General features: G+C 38.3%; 1 protein-coding gene across 2 annotated transcripts in view; it reads left to right on the top strand.

The window, feature by feature from the left end:
- The window catches only part of TACC3 (transforming acidic coiled-coil containing protein 3), a 19,986-nt gene extending 1,047 nt beyond the window's left edge, over positions 1-18,939 (top strand). Inside the window, exons 2-16 of one of the 2 annotated variants that reach the window (XM_057376221.1) lie at positions 2,823-3,003; positions 3,129-3,274; positions 5,566-6,648; positions 7,801-7,900; positions 8,362-8,554; positions 9,531-9,577; positions 10,443-10,576; positions 11,185-11,296; positions 12,028-12,168; positions 14,431-14,507; positions 14,598-14,641; positions 15,617-15,789; positions 17,096-17,202; positions 17,408-17,528; positions 18,770-18,939. In XM_057376221.1, coding sequence (XP_057232204.1) covers positions 2,824-3,003; positions 3,129-3,274; positions 5,566-6,648; positions 7,801-7,900; positions 8,362-8,554; positions 9,531-9,577; positions 10,443-10,576; positions 11,185-11,296; positions 12,028-12,168; positions 14,431-14,507; positions 14,598-14,641; positions 15,617-15,789; positions 17,096-17,202; positions 17,408-17,528; positions 18,770-18,835 — 2,724 coding nt within the window. In that variant the 5' untranslated portion in view covers position 2,823 and the 3' untranslated portion in view covers positions 18,836-18,939. Of the gene's footprint in view, positions 1-2,822; positions 3,004-3,128; positions 3,275-4,186; positions 4,578-5,565; positions 6,649-7,800; positions 7,901-8,361; positions 8,555-9,530; positions 9,578-10,442; positions 10,577-11,184; positions 11,297-12,027; positions 12,169-14,430; positions 14,508-14,597; positions 14,642-15,616; positions 15,790-17,095; positions 17,203-17,407; positions 17,529-18,769 lie in introns of those variants that run through there. The other variant, XM_057376222.1, reaches the window with a different exon arrangement.
- The last annotated feature ends 593 nt before the right edge of the window (positions 18,940-19,532 follow it).

The raw sequence follows: 19,532 nt of genomic DNA on the forward strand, positions 1-19,532 counted from the left end.
GGTGGGCAGGGAAGGAGCTTCTCCAGAGATCCTCCAAAGCTTTCCTCGGCCTTGCTGCTCTTCCCCTGCATTCACGGTGAAGTGATTATGAGAAAGTCGGTTACCAGGAGAGTATTCATTTGTTCTGAATTGAGATGTTTGTACTAAAATACCCATCTATATTGCAGTCACATATATATACGTGTTAGTTTGGATGGAAATAGTCACAGCACGTACCAATTTGCTTTGCTTTGAGCGAGTGCTCTGCATCTCGATTGCTGGAGGAGTTCAAAAGGATAAATGAGTAGAAAAATTCCATCTCTGCCCTGCATGTTCAGTGGCTTCTCAGGCATTTGGGACCACGTTGGTGTTTTGGCTATTGTGTCTCGGTATTTGTTAAACAGCAGGTACCCGAAGCACTTTACAAATGATAGGTAGCTGAGGATTAATTATCTGATGTCATCGAATACACATTCATTCTTAATGGTAGAATAACAGGTTCCTGCATGTGCCCAGATAAATATTATTCTAAAACTTGAAGCATTTTATTTTTTTAACTTTGATAGAACCATAGCTTAGTTAGGGTTCAAAGGGACCTTGAAGATCATCTAGTCCCARCCTCCCTGCCAGGGAGGGGAGCTCCCAGGGATGTGGACGCCTTCCAATAGATAAGATTGCTCCAAGCYCCRTCCAGCCTGGCCTTGAACTTTGTTTTGCTGTAGTGGGAAAAATTTCTGCCTTTCATACTATTTGTGTGCCTTGGATGCTGACCACTTTGAACAAAGATATGAATAAGGCCATCCTTTCTCTTTCACTTTATCACAGTTACTAGCYAATGAATTTGTGGAATACAATTTAGATCAAATCTTGACTGCAAATTTTAAAAATAAGTGCTGAATTACTTTATTGTTTTAATCCTAGAAAGAAATGTGATTTTTAGATTTAATATCTAAAGTGGTGTATGTATATTTTATCACTCTATTTGGTTTGGATTTGGTTTAGCAATGGTGCGCAAATAGCTCAATGACAAAAGTGAAAAAGTCTCCAAACAAAGCTCCCATGCTTATGGACCTTGTTTTAGAAGGTGTTGACAATGTTAGCATGTCCTAGGCTTGTTTCTAAAGTAATTACAGTGAAAAACTATAGTTTGTAATGATTGACTTCATCTCAATTTTAGTTTGGAATGAAGGACAACAATGAAGTTTCTTCAAGTTCTACAAGTGGTTAATGTAAAGATACTTTATACTTAAAGTAACCTCAGCTAAAACATTAATATGGTGAATAAAGAAGGATAGCTAATACAGGCGTGCTTTGCATGCCATTGCTTCTGTAGCCATTGTTTGCATTCCATTGCTGATTAAAAGTGCTGTTGTCAGGCTTTCAGACAAAGCAGCTAAGTTCTGTGGAGAGTAGGAAGCAAATTTTCCCATCAGGATTAATGTAGGAGTGGAGAAATTTGTATAGCGCCTCAAGTAGAGAAATATAAATGCATAAGGGCAATGAGGTTGAAAATATGACTTAAAATTTTCAGTCAAAGTGTTCTTATTACTACTTTATGATGTGAAAACATAAATAATTTGTGGTCTTCCTTAGGTAATTTCTGTATTTCAGCTGATTTTCTGGATTAATGTTGAATATGTGATGGAAAAACAGGTTAAGGATTATGTGTTTCACTAAATCAAACATTTAAGATCACTTAGAATTGTTACACATTGCAGAAAGCCAATGTTTCCTCCACTTGATGTTGGTTATCTTGCATAGGTGATACAAGACAATACATCAGCTCTTACAAAATAAATTGCTTTGATAGCAGTTTTTCAGATAACTAACTGTACTTCTCAGGTGTCATCCTTCATGGGTAGTGGTTATGCTTAGATCTTCCTTGCCATGCCTTCTGTCTGTTTCTTTTTTAAAAAAAGCAGCTGTGTATCACTTAGTGTTAGTGTTAAACCTTTAAGAATTGCATAGGCTGCAATGGGAATAAAAAGTAGGCAGAGTTCAAGTACATGCAGCATGGTGGCTTGTCTGGTGTATTTATGTGCTTTTTCTTTATTTCTGATTTATTTTCATCCTTAATCTTGGTTRCAGCCCAGGCTTTAGTTTCAAGTCATTCACACTAGTAAAATTAGATCAGCATATACATTCTACTATAGCTTGTGCATACCCAGTGTTAGAACAGTATCTCAGAAATACCTTTCTAATGACAATTTCTCCTGGATTTGCATACCTATAATGTCTATGCTGCGAAGGATTCCTAAGTACTATGCTTTACAAGAGCAACATACGCTCAGACAGTGCAGAAAAAAGCTAATTTGGTCTAGGACTCTGATCCCAAACATACCCTAACCAAATTTGCTTCTGCTGTTTGCTGGTGTACAATGTACTAATGAGACCATGTGGGTAAAACAGAGAGATGATTGTCATCTGTCTCATCTGTCCCTTCAAGAAGCAATTGTGCTTAGCTCGATGCCCTGTTACAAGAGATATGGTTGTACGTCACKGGCTGAAGGGGTTGGGAATGAGGAAACACTGGAGGTGACAGAGCTCCCTTCAAAGGATGGGCAGCTTAATTAGTAAGTCTAGAATGTGAGCTGTGGAAGGCATAATACCAACAATTAGCTTCTCAAGCCCCTGCCAAAACCAGAGGGGCCATGCAGTACTGCTTTAGATACTTTCAGAGTCTTTTTTCCTATGAAGACTTTCCATGCTTCCAATTTTCTCTTGGAAGCTGTTAATCTTAGCTAGTCAGTGCCAGGCTGCCAACTTCTTCCATTATCTCAAAGTGCATCTGGCTGACCACACCCTCTCATTCATGCTGCTGTGCTGTGTGTGTTATTTTCTAGAATGAGTCTGCAGATTTTAAATGCAGAAAATGGAGAAAATGGAGGAAGCATTAAGGATGATTTAACAGCAGAAGACTGTGGCTTTTTCTTTGCACTGCCAGAACCTACAGGGAGACCTTCTATTCTCCGCCTGTCCCAGAAAGAAAACTTGCCACCAAAAAATGTGGCAAAAGCGAAGATGGTAAACTTTTGATTTTGTATTATTTTTACTCTTTCTCCTTCTATGCTAAATGCATGCGCTATTTGGCGCTTGAAAAATATTGTGCTAATGTTTTTCCTTTCTTTCCTCCCACCTCTTTCTTAAAGGTAACCTTTCAAACTCCTCAAAGAGATCCTCATACTGGAAAAATCGTGAGTCCTGCTATGACAGACAAACTTGAGACTGCTTTTGCACTTGACGATTGCCATAAAGACTTGGTGGATGATGTTTTATATGCACCCTCTGATTCTAGGTGAGTAGTGAATTCACAGCTAGTTGTCTTACCGATGTGGGACATGCTCAAATTAGCTTTCCCGGTTTTAAACCYGTGTAGTTGTTATAGAATAGAAAATTATATTTTAAGATGCAAGCTTTGCAAGAGGACCAAATTAATACTGACTGATGTATGAACTTTTTCAAAGATAACTGTCACTATTTTAAGAAAATTTTATCTTGATTGTGCTATTAATTATTGAACTTTATTTCAAACTCTKCTGTGGCTGATTTGAGGTCACTTATAATATAGCTAAATAGTGTGAGCATACATAGTGTAAGAAACAATTTTCTTTACCTATGGAAGGTTTTGTGTGAGAATACAATTATTCTGAAGCAAAGCCTTAAAATATCTTATCTTGTATGTTAAGTATTGTTGTATCTTTAGGAGTAAAATCTAGAAAGAGAAATCTTCCAAAGGGTTAGCTTGAATAGACACCWTGAGTCAGGGAATATTAAGGTTTTCTTCAGTCTAGCAATGCGAAGTGGWTATAACATCAGTCACAAGTATAAACAACTTTATGTGCCTTTTTAGTCTAGCAGCCTGAGTCTCAAAATGGTTTATGGTAGCTGCTTAGAGAAGAGCATAAAATCTGTAATATTTATGTTTGGGGGTGTTATGACAATATTAAATGCAAATTTTTGTTACTGACTCTTAGTCCCCTTTTAACTGAGTGTAGACATCTGACAGCTATAATTCCCAACAGCAAGAAGTCTCAAGTCTTAGTTTTGTCTTCAGCAAGCAAATACACTCTTTTGTTTTTAACTACCCTGTACTTTTATTTGATCCCTAATTTTGGGGTTGGGAAGGGGAGAAAGGGGAAAAGGTTTCAACACTTAAATATTCTCGAAGTGTATAAATTCAATTGTTTTATTTCTGTATACAGTGTAGTTCAGAAAACCATTTCTGAATTAACCACCACACTGAAATAATGTAATGGGATTTATACTCCAAACTTGTTGTTGCGCAAATAAACAAAGATTTAGTACTTACCAAGTTCAAGTGAGTTTAAAGGATCAGCACTGAATTTAGTCAGGGCATAATGGTTTCAATGTGCTGCTTGTACTGAATATGTCCTCTCTAATTTTAAAACGTAAGAATTTGTTTGTAGCAAATAAGCGAAAAGACTCAGTGTTGCTGAACGGGGTCACTTTGACGTTCCAAGCAGGTGCCTCGCTCTTGACTGGCATTTATTAGGTTAAACACTGAAGGAGAGTGGGAGGGGACCTGAGTAGTTGCAGCCTGGGGCTGAGTTACTGCCGGGAAGAGTCGCTCAAACTGGGTGAGAAGGACTTCTTAGCTCTTATCTCCGGTCTCTGCTTTCGAGTTTATCAAAGTGGAGTTTTTAGTGAGTTGCTTTTAATCATGTTCTGTTCCGCGGCAGATAAGGACGGCACATAGAATTAATAACTTTATGAGGGGCAAAACAATGGGAGGAAATACTGTTTCAGGAAGTGWTGGCTTAACTCTCTGTAGTCTGAGGCTAAACCTTCAGAAGTTGTGTGGAGTTTGGGAAAATAAAGTGGAGAGTTACTACTTGTAGAATACTCTGTGATAGTGAGTACACAAACTCTTTAACCTGTTTCTTTCGCTAAAAAAAAAAATTACCTTTGTCTTCCTGGAGAAATGTTTTCTTGTATGTCACTCTGCTCTTCAGATTTGCTGTTGTACAGAATTTAGAATGTCTCAAGTCCAGGTTCTGTTTTGGTATGTAGGCCTCCATAAATCAAATACTGGTGCATACTTTCAGGGGGGRAAATGTATGCCAGAATGACCAGACAAAGTAATGAAATGTGGGAGAACGTGAATCATGACTTGGTTTGGTCCCAGACTTGAGTCTGTCATGACTCAGAGATGAATCTGCATGAAGATGTACCACAAGTTGTGCTTGTGTTTGAGCTGCTGACTGTCAATAATTTCTCCTAAACAATGTGTGAGGAACCTAATGAAAGGAAAATGTCCATACACTGTGGTGAGTAGAGCAGTGTCCAGGGATGACTGGCACAAGCAAACAAGGCTGTGTGGAACAGGTAGTTTAAGAACACTGATTAACTTCAAGGGTTGATCTCTCTAATCCTCATGTGTACCAGAGCTTGTAAATCTTGATGGTTTAGGTGACAACTAAATTCTTGCTGTTATGTTTTGCTGTCAGCTGCCTTATTGAAAAAGAAAGCAGATTACTCTGAATGTGTAAAGCTACTTTGGCAAATCTTTCTAAAGATAGTTTCAAGCTATGCCTGCAAATTAACTATAGCATTTTTTTTTAACAGCACATGTCAACAAAAGACTGTAGCAGAAGCAAACAATACCCAAATGCCAGAGAAGGTCAGCGTGGCTCCTTACCCAGATGATGAGATGCCAGTGAGGAGTCGAGGTTCCTACAGTCTTGATTTTGATAACTTAAATGACATCAATCCTTTTCAAAGTTCGGTACMGTTGCTTCATTCTCCTGGAAATCTGCAGAAGTCTCCTGTAAAAGTATCTAGCAGCTCTGAGAAAACTGAAAAAAGTCATGATTCTCTTCTGTGGGAGGATGCAGCTCCTTTTGCTTCAACCACAGCAAGTACAGAGTGTTTAAGTGAAGAGAAGACTCCCATCTCTGAAAACGAATCTGCACTGAGCAAGCTGGAGTCTAACAAATCCAAGCTGTCCCCTGAGCAAGCAATTGGTGACTCTGAGAAGGGTGTGAAGTCTGCTTCCACAGATGCAAGCCAAACTGATAATTCAGTGGCAYTAGGAGAGACACCTACACCTGCTGCACAGTTACCTGGCAACTTGGGTCCCAGTAGTTCTGATGTAACTAATTCTTTTAAAACTGAGGACTCAAAGCTTCAGAATGTTTCAGTAGCAGAAAAATCCTCTGCAGAAGAGTTGAAGCCTGACAAAGAGCTGGGTGTCTCCACAGGGAAACCTACAGAAAAGCCTGATGTCACCAAGGCTGGACCAGTAATACAGGAATTTGACTTTGATAATACCACTGCTAGAAAACCACCTCCTAAGAAACTAGGTAAAAGACTGGGAATTAAACCACCTTCCAAAAAAAWTCCTATTACCAAGACAAAACCGGAGAATACTGAAGTGCAGAATAAAAGTAATGTGGAAGATGAAATCCCTCTTCCTAAAGCATCWTATAAGTTTGACTGGGACAAACTTGATGATCCGAATTTTAATCCATTTGGAGGAGGCTCTAAAATTTCCACCTCACCCAAGTGTTCTAAACCCAGCCCTCAGAAAGTTCACCTGCCAGAGGAACAGGATAGTAGCTCACCAAGAAGGGAACCTCTTCCAGTGGAGCAACCTAGCAGTCCAAATACCTGTGAGAATACTCTTGAGAAAGAAGAACCCAAAAATCTGTGAGTAAATCTCTAGATCAATGCAGAGGCACCTTGAAATCATGTGAGGAAAGTTASATAGTATCTCAAACTAGTACCTTCCTACTTCTTTGCCTCCCTCCAAGGCTGGCTGAGTCTGTTGTAATCTTTAACATGATTATGTTGCAACRGCAAAGATCTTAATTGGGAAAGCTTCTGAGATGACTAGCTCTAGGCAAAAGGTGTTAAATCTGGGAGAATGGGGTAGAACCGGCTTAGATGGGATGAGCATTGTTCAAGTGGTACTTTCCCCACTCCTCCAAGATTAAATTGTGGAGAATCAGCTGACTGCTACTGTCTTTAAATAAAACAGGGAAGTAGGCAGCAGAGCTGCACATGGTGCAGTATGGAACAGACCAGGCAATTTTGTTTTCTGTTAAACTCTGAGGTACTGTTTCTTCACTGCATGTTCTTGGTACCTAAATGCTATCTCCAGTTAAAAAAACTGCCTCTGAAGCTGCATTTTTTTTTTGGCACCACAAAACTTTTTATTTGAGAATGGAATATATTGTTACCTTTCCTAGAAAATTTAGTTATTTAAATGTCACTGTTACTATAGACAGTCAGGTGCTTGCCAGAACTAGACTGGTACAAATTGTTCATTTGACAGAAATAYTTGTACTCTTGCTCCCTGTGTAACATGATCAGTTACTGTTTACCAAGGTGAAAAGTTTATGTACTGCTTTCAGCACAAATGGAGTATCGGCCTTTTCTAATGAAGTTCACACCAATAATCACAGCATTGCTTTGGAAAGAGGAGCAGGYTGCTTGTAATTCTKTTCTTAATYAAASAAAGAGCCTATCWTCAATTTTAAAAAAAGTAATGAGCYGAAMAAAGKGAAATAGGAGAACAGTGTTAAGTGAATAAGTGATGTTGCCGTGACTTCCTCCTTCCCAGATAACACTGCTTCTGATGGAGGGAGAGCTTTCTGTCACATAGGTTGTCACCAGGCRAGACAGTATATTTATATCCCCAAACTCTGTAAAGCTTCCTGTGCTGTGACAGTAGAATCTCTCAAAGAGGCTACCTTTGTTCAGTTCATCTGGTAACACAGTGTTTGAACTGTGTGACTTAAATACTGATTTATTTTTCCAATTTTTTTCTTGTTTGTTTGTGTGGTTTCTTTTCCTTAGGGGAATTGTTGAGCACACTGTGGTAGAAGACATGCCAGAAGCTCAAAAAGAGAAGTCAGGAGTTCAAGCAGAAGCTGAACTTCCAGGAAAGAGAGAAGTGGTAAGGTATAGGAAAGATAGCCAGTTCTTACCAAGTTGTTCCATGAAAGAGATTTCTCTGACTTAATGACTTAATCTTGTGAAAGTTATTTTTGATATTTTGTCTAAGAATCAGTGGATTTATGCATCTTCAGCTSCTCTAGAAGGAATATCAATTGTGCAGACCTATGTTGTGAAGGTAACATCAGAGACAGCCAAATTGGTACCTTGGTATTTTSTATCTTTTTTGATCAGCAGTTGCATCCAACGACAAACATAAGGGTGTGGACTCTAAAAGAGTGGCTCTTGTATGATATGAACTGTGCTCAGTGTTCGTAGTTTAATTTCTATGTCTGTGAACCTGTTTTATTATGGTGGCTGYCCAGTTAGTTTATGACAAACCAATTTGATCATTAAWATTATTTTCATTGCATTTWAAAATAATKATTTTAACAGTAAAAAWRATTGTGTTTTTCTCATCAGGAGAAGCAAATGAGCCCATCTAAAATGTCTCTGGCTAATGTTGCTCCCTCTCAAGATACTTTGGTTTCCACTGACAGTGGAAAAAAGTCAATACCTGCAGAAGAAATTAAACCTAGCTCCCCCAGAACTRAAGTAACAGCAGATGAGACAGCTAATGCTGAACCTGAAGAGATCTTCAGACCATCATCAGAAGGTAAGGGCATTTCTTTTAAACAGACTGAAGATGTATTGTTGGAACAACATGTGTGTATGTATTTTTCTATACAAATTTTGTCATGAATTCTAGGTTTTTTTTTCTCCCATTCTGCCTTTCTGAAAGACTCCAGACCCCACAATGTCAAGCCATGCTGGGGAATGTACCTAAGCCTACTCATAACTTTCTCTKGTTTTAGCTAAGTTCAGAAAGCTATCTGTTAGAATTTAGCTTCCTGGGAGGATGAGATTTAGTCTGGTACAGAAACTATGTATGCTGAAGAATTGCTTYCTTAAAATAATTTCTAGTATTAAAAWCTTTGTAAATTGAGAGCACTAGAGCTGTKTGTATTTGTGAGTCCTGTAGATTACTGCAGSCCTTAGYACTACTGGTTTCATATTACAGTGTGAATGATCTTTCTGATAAGCATGCTTGTCTTGAGAGCTTCCTACATAGCTGTGGCTTAACCMTTTGGAAGGGTTATTCCTGGAGYGTTGAGTGGAAGGATGAGCAAATGGTTTGACTGCAGTGTAGTCTGTCACTTACTTCATACAGGAGTGGAATCACTGTATTGGGATGTGGCTATAACTTCAGCAGTCAAACCTGACCTGTCTGCTAATTTTAATGATGAGACTGACAATCTTGCTCTTTTATGGGGCATTGTGTATAATAATAGAATATCTGAGTGTGCTTGTCACTTTARCTGTRGAACAACAGAAGTTCTTCARCTCTGTKTTAAATCCTAYGTATTCTTACAAGTATTTGGGAAYAAATGGAAGTTGTAAGTTTGCTTAGCTTAGAAATCTTGGCGTTTTTCAGATCTTGATAGAAAGATTATTTTGAACAAATGAAAAACTAGAAGTCATGAGAATGAAGGCAGGGCTTTCTTTGCTTTATACACTTTTGTTTGTTTCTGTCTGTGGTAGGACAATATGACAATATTGCATTTTCATTGTATTGTTTCCTCCATTTCCAGTTTTAGGAATGGGCATAGACTATCTGGAGCAGTTTGGGTCTTCATCAGTAAGTATGACATTAAATACTTCGTTTGCCTTCTTGGCGGTGTGGAGAGGAAAGATGAAACTGTCAAGCCTTAAATGCTTTCACGAGTTGACTTGACTTTGAATTGTCCTCAGAAATTGTCACCTATTCCAAAGGAATGTGGTGACAAGGCTGAGTGRGGGGGTGATGGTGCAAGGAAATGTAGTTAAAAGCAATTCAACTAAAAATCAAAGCTCTTTGGCTGTCAGTTTGCAAAGGCGCTATTTTTCTGTAATAGCAGTGAAACTGAGATGAATGACATTTCACTTCTGGCCAAAACTGCTAGAACGTGATGCTTTGAAAGTGCAGGATCATTATTTCAAAAATATTTTTTTTTCTAAGCTCTTTGGCCTCATGGTCAGTTTCAGGGAATCTGTCTCTAAATTGGGCTTGTCATGTTTTAAWCAGTTCAGCTTAGTTACTTCTATTCTGGACCCAAGCGGGAGAAAGAATATCTCTGAATAGTGAATACACTGGATTGGAATTGTTTTTGGCCTTGCTGTGTTTGTCCTTATTATTGTATAAGCAAAGACAGAATGGCAYACACTGCTTTTTCAGCTTACAATACTATCCTTCYCTCTCTGTCTTCTGCTGGTTTGCAATAGTTCATGAATGTTTGCCCTTTTGGTTCTGTCTGTGAGCAAATTGAGTTCTCTTGATGTTACATAAGGACTTAAGCATGTGGGCACTGTGTTCTCTTATGTAATTTTCCTCCTGAGAACAATGCTTTGGCCAGTGAAGAATAGACTCACCCACTCTTCAGAAAGATTATTTATGTGTGTGKGTGGGATGTGTGTGTTGTGCTCTGAAGCAGCAGATCTGCCAGTTTATGCCTCTTTCCCTTCAGATCAAAGAATCAGCCTTGAGAAAACAGTCACTGTATTTGAAGTTTGACCCTCTGTTGAGAGACAGTCCAAGGCAACCAGTTCATGGTACTGTTCAATCAAGCGAGAGTGTCATGACAGCTGCACCTCAGCCTGGGTAGGTATTGACTTAGTACATAAAGTTAGCTTGGAAAATACCTTACAGATTGTCAAGTCCAACAATTAACCTGGCTTTGGTTAGTCCACTGCTAAACCATGCTCCTCGTGCCATATCTGCCCATCCAGGTTTGGTGACTCCACCACTTCCCTGGGCAGTCTGTTACAATTCATGACTACCCTTTCAGTGAAAAAGTATTCTGTAATATCCAATCTATCCTGTAATATCCAACATCCCTGGTGCAAGCTAAGGCTGTTTCATCCAACTTTGTTCTTCAGAAGACCAACCCCCACTTCACTGCAACCTCCCTTGAGTTGGCTGTAGAGAGCAACAAGATCCCCCCTGAGCCTCCTTTTCTCTAGGCTGTGYCCCCCCAGCTCCCTCAGCCACCCCTCATCAGACTTGTGCTCCAGATCCTTCCCCAGCTCTGTGCCTTTCTCTGGGCATAGTTTATTTTTTGTAGTGAGGGGCCAAAAACTGAATGCAGGATTCAAGGTATGGCCTGACAGTGCTGAGTACATGTGACAATCACTGCCCTGGCCCTATTGGTACAAAAGCTTTGCAAAGAAATGCAGTGCTTGAATTTAATGGTGTATGTTTGTTTTCAGTCCTGTTGCTGATTTAGATAAACTGTTTGAGGAAGCTGGAAAGCCTCTAGTGAGTCTTCAAAGTGAAGAAAAACCAAAAGGACTAGTTCTTCTGGAGACATTTACAACTTCTGTAAGGATGTCTGGAATGCTATCAGGTTTCATKTTGATAGTTTGGGAAGGGGATAGCAGCCTAGGTTCTGGACCTTAATACTTACGCAGATTGCAAAATGTGATATATGTGTACTTAAACTGTTAYTTTAAACCACCTTGGATACTAATTTGTATCAAAGATGAACTTTGTGATGAACATCTTCTAACATTTAATTTGCRATGAAGTATTCAAAGCATTATTTGTGGAAACTGGTGCTATTGCACATGATCTAAGAGAATTTGAGCTGTTTTTAAGAATGTTTTAGTCAAGCAATCTTTTTTTTTAATGCAAGTCAAGCCACAAAAGATAAGCTTTATATTGTAATTGCATTGGTGTGATGAAAAGCACTTCGATTAAACTGGATGGTCTACAGCTGTGGTTTATAGTTTCAACAGCCTTTTATGAACAGATCTGTACACAGCAGCTCAAGCTGAAGTGGTGTCTTTATGGTGGGGAACAGCATGGTGTCATCTGCTTTGTTTCTGATAGCTGTAATTGGTGGATATTAGTTGTGGTTCTACCCTGTAGATATTTCTTAGACCTATGTGGTCAACTTCAAAATAAGAAAGTTTTATAGTAACAGAGTTCTGGAGGTATCTTGTGTGTTTAAGAAAGATACATTGACTCGGCATTGAATAATGTGCATACAGCTAATCAATAGCACAGCAATAGAAATCTGTTGAAACTTTGCATTTTTCTTTTCTTTACAGGACACAAGTCCTCTAATTCCAGACTCCCTGAGTAGTGATGTTCCTCCAGTCCCTTTTGCTRCTCCTACAAACACTGCAGTGGATGCTATTATAGACGTGCTAAAATATAGCCAAAAAGACATGGATGCAGTTCTTGAACTGGTAAGAGAGAGGTATGGTGGCCTCTTCAGAGCAAAACTTGGCACAGCCTTGGCAGGTTCTTTTGTTTAGATTAGCACAGATAAATCCCTACTTCATAGTTTTTTTCATTGTACTTGGCATAAGTATCTCATTCTGAAAAGCTTGCTGTGGACTTGATGGGTGTTGTAGTTATAGAGCTCATCAGAGCTAACACTTAAGGGAATAGGATAAACTTCRTTATTAGTCAGGTTCTGCCTTAGATGTATATCTACTATTCAAAGCTGCATATTATCAGATAGGATAGTTAGGCTTAATGTCAGTGATCTGGATACTTCTTATTCAACAGGCAGGAAATACATTTTCATCCTAATGGAAGAGAGTGACTTCTTAAATGATTTCCCTAAAGTAAGATAAAACTATAGTGCCCATTCAGTGTGCTATGATCAATTCTTTTCTTGTGGGACATGAAGGCAGAACAGTATGTGCAGCTAATAAAGAGAGTGAGATTTGGAGCTCACTYGGGAGGAGAAACACTTTAGTGGAGGAGGGAAGAAGTAGTTGGTAAGATTTTAAGCCTGTTCTGCACTTACAGAAATTGCCTTTAAAAGCCCATCTTTTGACTGATGCAAGACTTACATATCCACTCATTTCAAAACTTTGTGTACTTGATTCATTATGGCTTCKGAGTAATATAATATCACAAACACTAAATAATATAAGAGGAGTATTTAAGCATAAATGTCCTTAAAGCTAATTGTATCACTTCAGTAAAAAATGGAGCTTTCAAAATTCCTGACTGCTGTTCTGCAGGCAGTGGCACTAAGGACACCAAACAGATGACCCATGGTTATTTGCTGCTTAAATATTTTKTTCATTTTAGAGTACTGAGATAGTGGCTTTTCTAGGAGTAATTTTGTCRTTTGGGAGGTGGCTTTCACCTAGCATATTGTCTAGTAGAGGAAAAGAAATGTGGTTTTCACAGGAGACAGCTCTTAGTGCATTGGTCTAAAATGAAGAATGTCTGTATAATAGGGGGTAAAGCTTGCAATATCTTAAAAGTGATGCTCTACTTTTATGTTTGAAAGAACTGTTTTAAATCTGCTAGGACTTGTAGGGGTGACTGGATGACTTACATTATTAACCTGAAAGGAAGACAGATTAAATTCATTTTTTTTCCTCCCTGAAACAACTTAAGAGTAGGAGGAAAGGGAAAACCTGTTTTCCTTCTGAGCGAATATAGCACTTAGGAAAGTTTGCTTTTTTGGGGCCTACCAAACCATTTCTGAGTCAGCAAGTGAGAGTTTCTGTTTCTATCTTGAGATACTTTTGCTTATCTAACATTTGTATCTAGCCTATCACTATTTGTCCTTATAGTTTGTACATTCTTTTTTCACTAGTGCTCTGCTTCCATACATTTAAATGAGTTTGCTCTGAAACAAATACTGAAAAATCAGTGTACTACAGTATACTGTTCATTTTTTTTTGCCAAAATAGCTAATGTGCTTTCACTTTCTCTTATTTTTTTTTTAAWTTCCAGTTTTTTTAATGTGTTTTGGGTCTCTTGTTTTTGAAGGCCTCCCACACTGCAGTCAGTTTTGTTTTACAGTTCTTAAATGAAACCTTGTCCTGAGGTCTGTTTTAGAGTTTACACCAAGTGTTCAGCAAAGAGTATTTGTGCTGCTTAATGCTATTGTGAGCTCTGCTTTAGTTCATTCAGCTGATGTGAAATAGGTATGATTATTCTTAAATGAGTTGAGGCATCTTTTAATCCTCCCCTACTATGTTCCATAATTTAGTGTTGAATATAAATTACTGCAAACAGTAATTTGCTCTTGAATAGACTTTTGGCATTTGTTCTCTCATGTGTTAAAATGAGCAGGTTTGTGAAGTGCTCTTTTTTTCTCTGCCTTGTAAATGAGAGGGAATGTCACTTGAGAGAATGTTCCTTGGCTAGTTGTGTTCTCTCAGAAGTTAGTGATCTACATATACACTGAATTAGAATAGCCAAGAGGTTGGTTGACTGAGTTGGCTGTGATCTTATCCCTTAAAGGCATACTGATAATATGGTGAGAATCATATATGCAAAATTTATATATTAATCTAAATCTTAYTTGAGTCAAGTTGGTAAAGAAACWATTTTGATCCTGTTAAACAGTTAGAACTTATTTTTCTCTCTATATTAAGTTAAAAGTGTACCTAAGCTGCCCTCCAGACTGTTTTTAGAATCAAATCTTTTATGTCTTTTTGTGTGAAAAATAAAGATTTGTCTTTTCACCCTCAAAGGTTCAAAAGAAAGAGCTGGAGATTCAGGARTGGAGCAAGAAGTATGACAAGCTTCATGTGGAATACAAGGAAATGAAGTATGAATATGTCCTGACTTTTACATCTACTTATTTTCTCCAAATGCTTTCCTAACTTAYGTTCAACTTTTCTTTTTCATGGTTTTTTAGGAAAATATGTGATGAATTTGAACAGACAATAGTACAACTTATGGGTAAGTTCCATACTTAGACTCTGAGTGCCTTGCRGGTCTGGGCCATTCTTGGCCTATAGTTATTTAATGAGGTTATTGCTCTTTCATCACTGACATTAATATGTCAGATGCTTTCAGAATAAGGGTAAGGTTTAAGACAAGGTAGACTAACAGTTTTATGCATGTTCATACAGACATGACATTGCTTGGTAGGTAATGATGACTTTTTGAATCAGGCATGAGCACAGCTTTTTCTTATTCTCTGGAGTGTGAGCTGATGTTTTATTAAAACTGGCAGATCCAGTTGTCAGCACTTTGTATTTAAATGATGTCAGATAATAAACAATTGAGTGGCAAGATCTACATTAGAAGTTCTTGCTGGATGGATCTGGACTTTGCCTTAGTAAAGGTTGTGGGTTCAAAACTAGGAAAGACATGCAGTGATGCTCTTGTTTAGGTACACTTTCTCTGCTCAAAGCTGAATAGGCACATCTATGCTAGCTCTTTTGTACTCCTCTAAGGCTATGGGAAACATAGCTTGGACATGCTAACACAAACCTGTCCTGAAAGTATGCTGTGCTAGTTTAACTTGTTATCCCAGTCTCCTCCAGATCYTCCAGCTGTTGTGTATGTTTAATGAAAAATATTTTTTGATTCCTTGCTTCTATCACAACATTTGAGGCCCCTGTTATGGTAAACTCGGGTAGAGTTTTTTGACKACAGTGCAAAAGAAAAAATGCTTTTGGCAAGCACCTTGACATTGTGTTTAATGGCCTTAGGTTTGGTGTGAGATACTATGTAACATGGTGACAGAGACAGATTTCTTAAAAGCACTGAAATGCTTTCACCTGGAAATGTCTTTCCCGGTGAGAGGCTAATGTTATGAAACCTTTGTAAGAGGAAGAATTGAAGGTGTGGGGAGGTTATCTGTCTATACAATGGAACTAATTTTATGCTAAAACAATAACTGTCATGGGTTAACTTCACTTTCTCTAGAGGATGCTCAGAAGCAGAAGGAAATCTCAAGGAATGAAGTACAGAAGCTGATGGAAGAGAAGCAGCAAGCTATTTCAGATCTGAACTCTATGGAGAAGTCTATGGAGAAGTCTTTCTCTGAACTCTTCAAGCGACTTGAAAAACAGAAAGAGGCATTAGAGGGTTACCACAGAGTAAGATGATTTAATAATCAAATAATATCCTTTTGTGATAAATGAGCTCTAGTGGAGAGAAAATGGTGAAATTTCTAGAACAGCCATTAATGGTAGTATAGGGGTTGCCTGTAAAACCAAGTGCTAAGTTCTTTATTTAAAGTATAAAAAAGATTTGTTGTATTTAGTGACTGACTTTAAGATGATATCTGTTAGAAGACAAAGTTTCTTCAAACAGAAGCTGTTTCTTGCTGCAACGCCTACCGTTTTTGTTAATCAGAGATACTCTCATGCAGCAACTGCTGCATAATAGCAGCTTGTTTCCCCTATATCATATTGAATGGATGCTGAAAAGGATTTGAAATTACAAGTCAGAATAAGCTTGTGGAGTGTTCACTACTGGGGTGTTTGTAGGTTTTTTTAAAAGTTAAAGTGAAGCCTTAATTCTGCAGCTTCAGAGGCTGGAGGAAGGAAKCTAATGATGAGTATAAGCTATGGTTTCTTACTGCATGAAATGCATAAAAATTGGTTCAGTTGGTGCTTTAAAAAGTGCCTTGAATTTTTTTTCATTCAGTTATCCTTTACTGTTCCTGTTTATTCAAGTTTAGAACTAGCCTGTTACAACTTTCATGGTAGTGTAGGTTTGAGAAACAAGAATAGTGTGTGCTACAACTTTTGTTTCTTTGCTGACATGTCAGGCTTCCTTCATCTTGCATTCCTTTTAACTCCACCCTAAATTCAGAAGCCCTTTCCTCAGCACAGAGATAAGCATCACTTGGAAACAAGCTGCAGTTAGTTGGGAGTTCTAGCACTTGTTTCAAAAAGTTGCAACTTCCTACACTGATTAWTCAAGTAGGTTCATAGTGTGACTATCAATGTAACTTTATTGCTGTTAATGTTGGATTTGTTTACATCAGGGTCCAAAGCCTGAATCTTTCCATGGATTCTTTGTCCTAAGTTGCRGCTGTTCCAGGAATAGCTAGAAATCCAACTTCTTCAAAGCTGATTTAAAAGTAATCAAAGCAAAACAACAAAACCAATTAGTGACTGTAGTTTTAGTGACCTTCCCCTTTACTATAGTTTGCTACTAAGTGTGTATTGGGGAAAAATATGGTGAATAAATGTTTGCAAAGTTGATAGTTGAAAGGAGGCAGTTTAACCCATGTAGACCTGTGGTGTTTCATAGTTMCTCCTGTTACTACAGTTACTTCAGTGAGCAGATACTGCCACTTAMGTGTAGTCAAATAGCTCATTTGTCAAGTGGAGAGATTCTTCCATCTATCTCTTAGCATAAAAGGTTAACTAAACCTCTTTTCTTTTGGGACAGAATGAAGAAGTTTTGAAAAACTGTGCAGAAGAATACTTGGCTAGAATTAAAAAAGAGGAGCAGAGATATCAGGCACTTAAAGCACATGCTGAGGAAAAGCTGCAGCAGTAAGTATCATGTCAAGAAACCAAGTACCAGGAATGAAATACAGTTTTCACAGTTGCTGTAGAATGTGATTTGTAGTGCCAAAACTTGCTTTAAACATGTTTCATTTGGTGATTAATCCAAAGTACAAGCATCTAGTGTGATTCTATGAAGAGTTTGGCTGTGCTGTTTGAAGGGGATGTAAACACCATCTTGCATCTGTTTCAGAGCCAATGAGGAAATTGCCCAGGTTCGCAGCAAAGCAAAATCAGAGACCGCAGCACTTCAGGCCACTCTACGCAAAGAACAGATGAGGATCCAGTCTTTAGAGAGGASCCTTGAACAAAAGGTCAGTCACAATGCTGTGGGTGAGTCTTTCCAAGATATTGCCCTAGCCTGTGTCAAGAATGCCCCTGTACCAGGGCTAGAAGGAGCCTTGCTTACTTGCTGGTTTACATGATTGCACTCCTGGCAGGGTTTGGGAAATAGGCATTGAGACCTAAGACTAAAGATGTGTCATGTCAGGACTTGTCTGTATGTTTATATTTTTTTGGAGCACAAGGTTTGTTCCCAAACCAATCTGGGCTAMTGTGTCAGGAGGTTACCTGAACTACTGAAGGAAGTGGTGATTAAAGTTTACACATGATGCAGAGCAGAATTTGAGAATAAATTTTGAATAACTGTCTGGTACAGCTTGTTCATGAACATGACTTTTAAGCTGTTAGCACCAATACATATTTGACTGTACATGACTCAAGTTTTCAATATTGTTCAGGCCATTAATCCTTGTACTTTACCTATGCAATATGAAGCAATATAAAGTCTTAGRAAGTTTGGTAAAGGCACATCAGTTTCCTTTGTTGGAACCCTTCAAAGGAATAGCTTTTTGAGGATTACAAGTCACTGCTGGAAATGTATGCCATTAATTTTACTGCATTGCTTCTGCCAGTGTTAGACTCAAAATGGATAAAGTTGACAGATTCCTATAATGGGAAAAACCCATATTTGTGACTCTTCAGGCTTATGGCTGAAGTTTGCATAGCTGAGGAAACAGTAGGCCTGTATCTGGAGAAATGAGATAAGGCATTTAATATAATATTAGGTTTGGTCTTATCAATACAGCAATATTTTAAGAGTTCCTATCAAAATAGTTTAAGTGTTCCATAAGGAATTCTACAAACTGTAAATTGTCACATGTCAATAAAAGTATCAAGGCATCATTTTATAGAATGTCTTGTGAAGATTAAAATCTAAACTCTCCCTGTCTTGARTTTTGGTCTACCTAAAAAAGGCTTTGAGTCCCAAGTCTTGCTTCCCTGGATCAGTTGGTCTCCATGTGTTAGGCGAATGTCTGGGAAGAAGTAGAAACAGTATAGTGGATTCTGGCTCATTTCCTGAGGCTCCTAAGGATTCCATGTGACCTTTGCCRTAGCTGACTGTCCTTTACATTAAATTTGCATGTGCCACTATAATCTAAATCAACTTCCTATTCCATATACTGGCAAACAGGACTTGTAGCCACTCCGCTCACTACAAGCTTGTAACATAGTTCAGACATACCTGAAACTCACTTTTTTCTTTCTCCCACAGACTAAAGAAAATGATGAATTAACAAAAATCTGTGATGACTTGATCTTGAAGATGGAAAAAAATTGATATCTTAACTGTCTTGTAAATATGTTTAGTTTTTCTGACTTGCTGTCTTATGTGTTCACTCACTTTTTTTATGTATGTGGAGAAAAAATAAAATTCTTGATTCACACTTGTCTTCTATATTATTTGCTCTATTTTTTTGTAAGAAACATCTATTAACTTAAATTCARTTGCTGTTTCCAGTTAAGTAACTATGTCTTTCATTTTCACATGTTGCTCAGAGGAAAAGCTTAATCGGTGTACCTTCAGTCTCTTCCCTGTGCAAAAACTTCAAAGTTCTCTTCTCTTGACCTAGCTGGGCTAGGGAGGATTACCATGGGCCCTGTCTCTCTTTTCTGCTTCCTGCTCTCTCACTTGAATCAAGGCAKTCCAGAGCTACAAGACTGAAATGAAACTGAACCTGCACAAATGCTAAATAATATACTTAGTAATGTAAAAATATTTKGAGCTTTACTTTTGTTTTGGTTGGTGGGGTCTTTTTTTGTCAGAGGAGCTGCTGGATTGATCTTGGTTTTGCAAACAAGCTAAGCMGAGGGCTAAAGGGCAGGACTGATTGCCTCCTGCTCTCTCTCGAGGGTTTCCCATGTCATTAGCCTGTCTGCTGCTATTGACTCTAACATTTCCAATCTCCCTGGCCCTGCCTGTTAGGGGAAGCCTTGAGAGCTGTAGGCTGCAGGTCACAGGTTRTGATGAAGTCAGC

The sequence above is a fragment of the Malurus melanocephalus genome, unplaced genomic scaffold (genome assembly GCF_030028575.1).
Source record: "Malurus melanocephalus ecotype Western Australia unplaced genomic scaffold, MMel_1.1 scaffold_274, whole genome shotgun sequence".
Lineage (NCBI taxonomy): Eukaryota > Metazoa > Chordata > Aves > Passeriformes > Maluridae > Malurus > Malurus melanocephalus.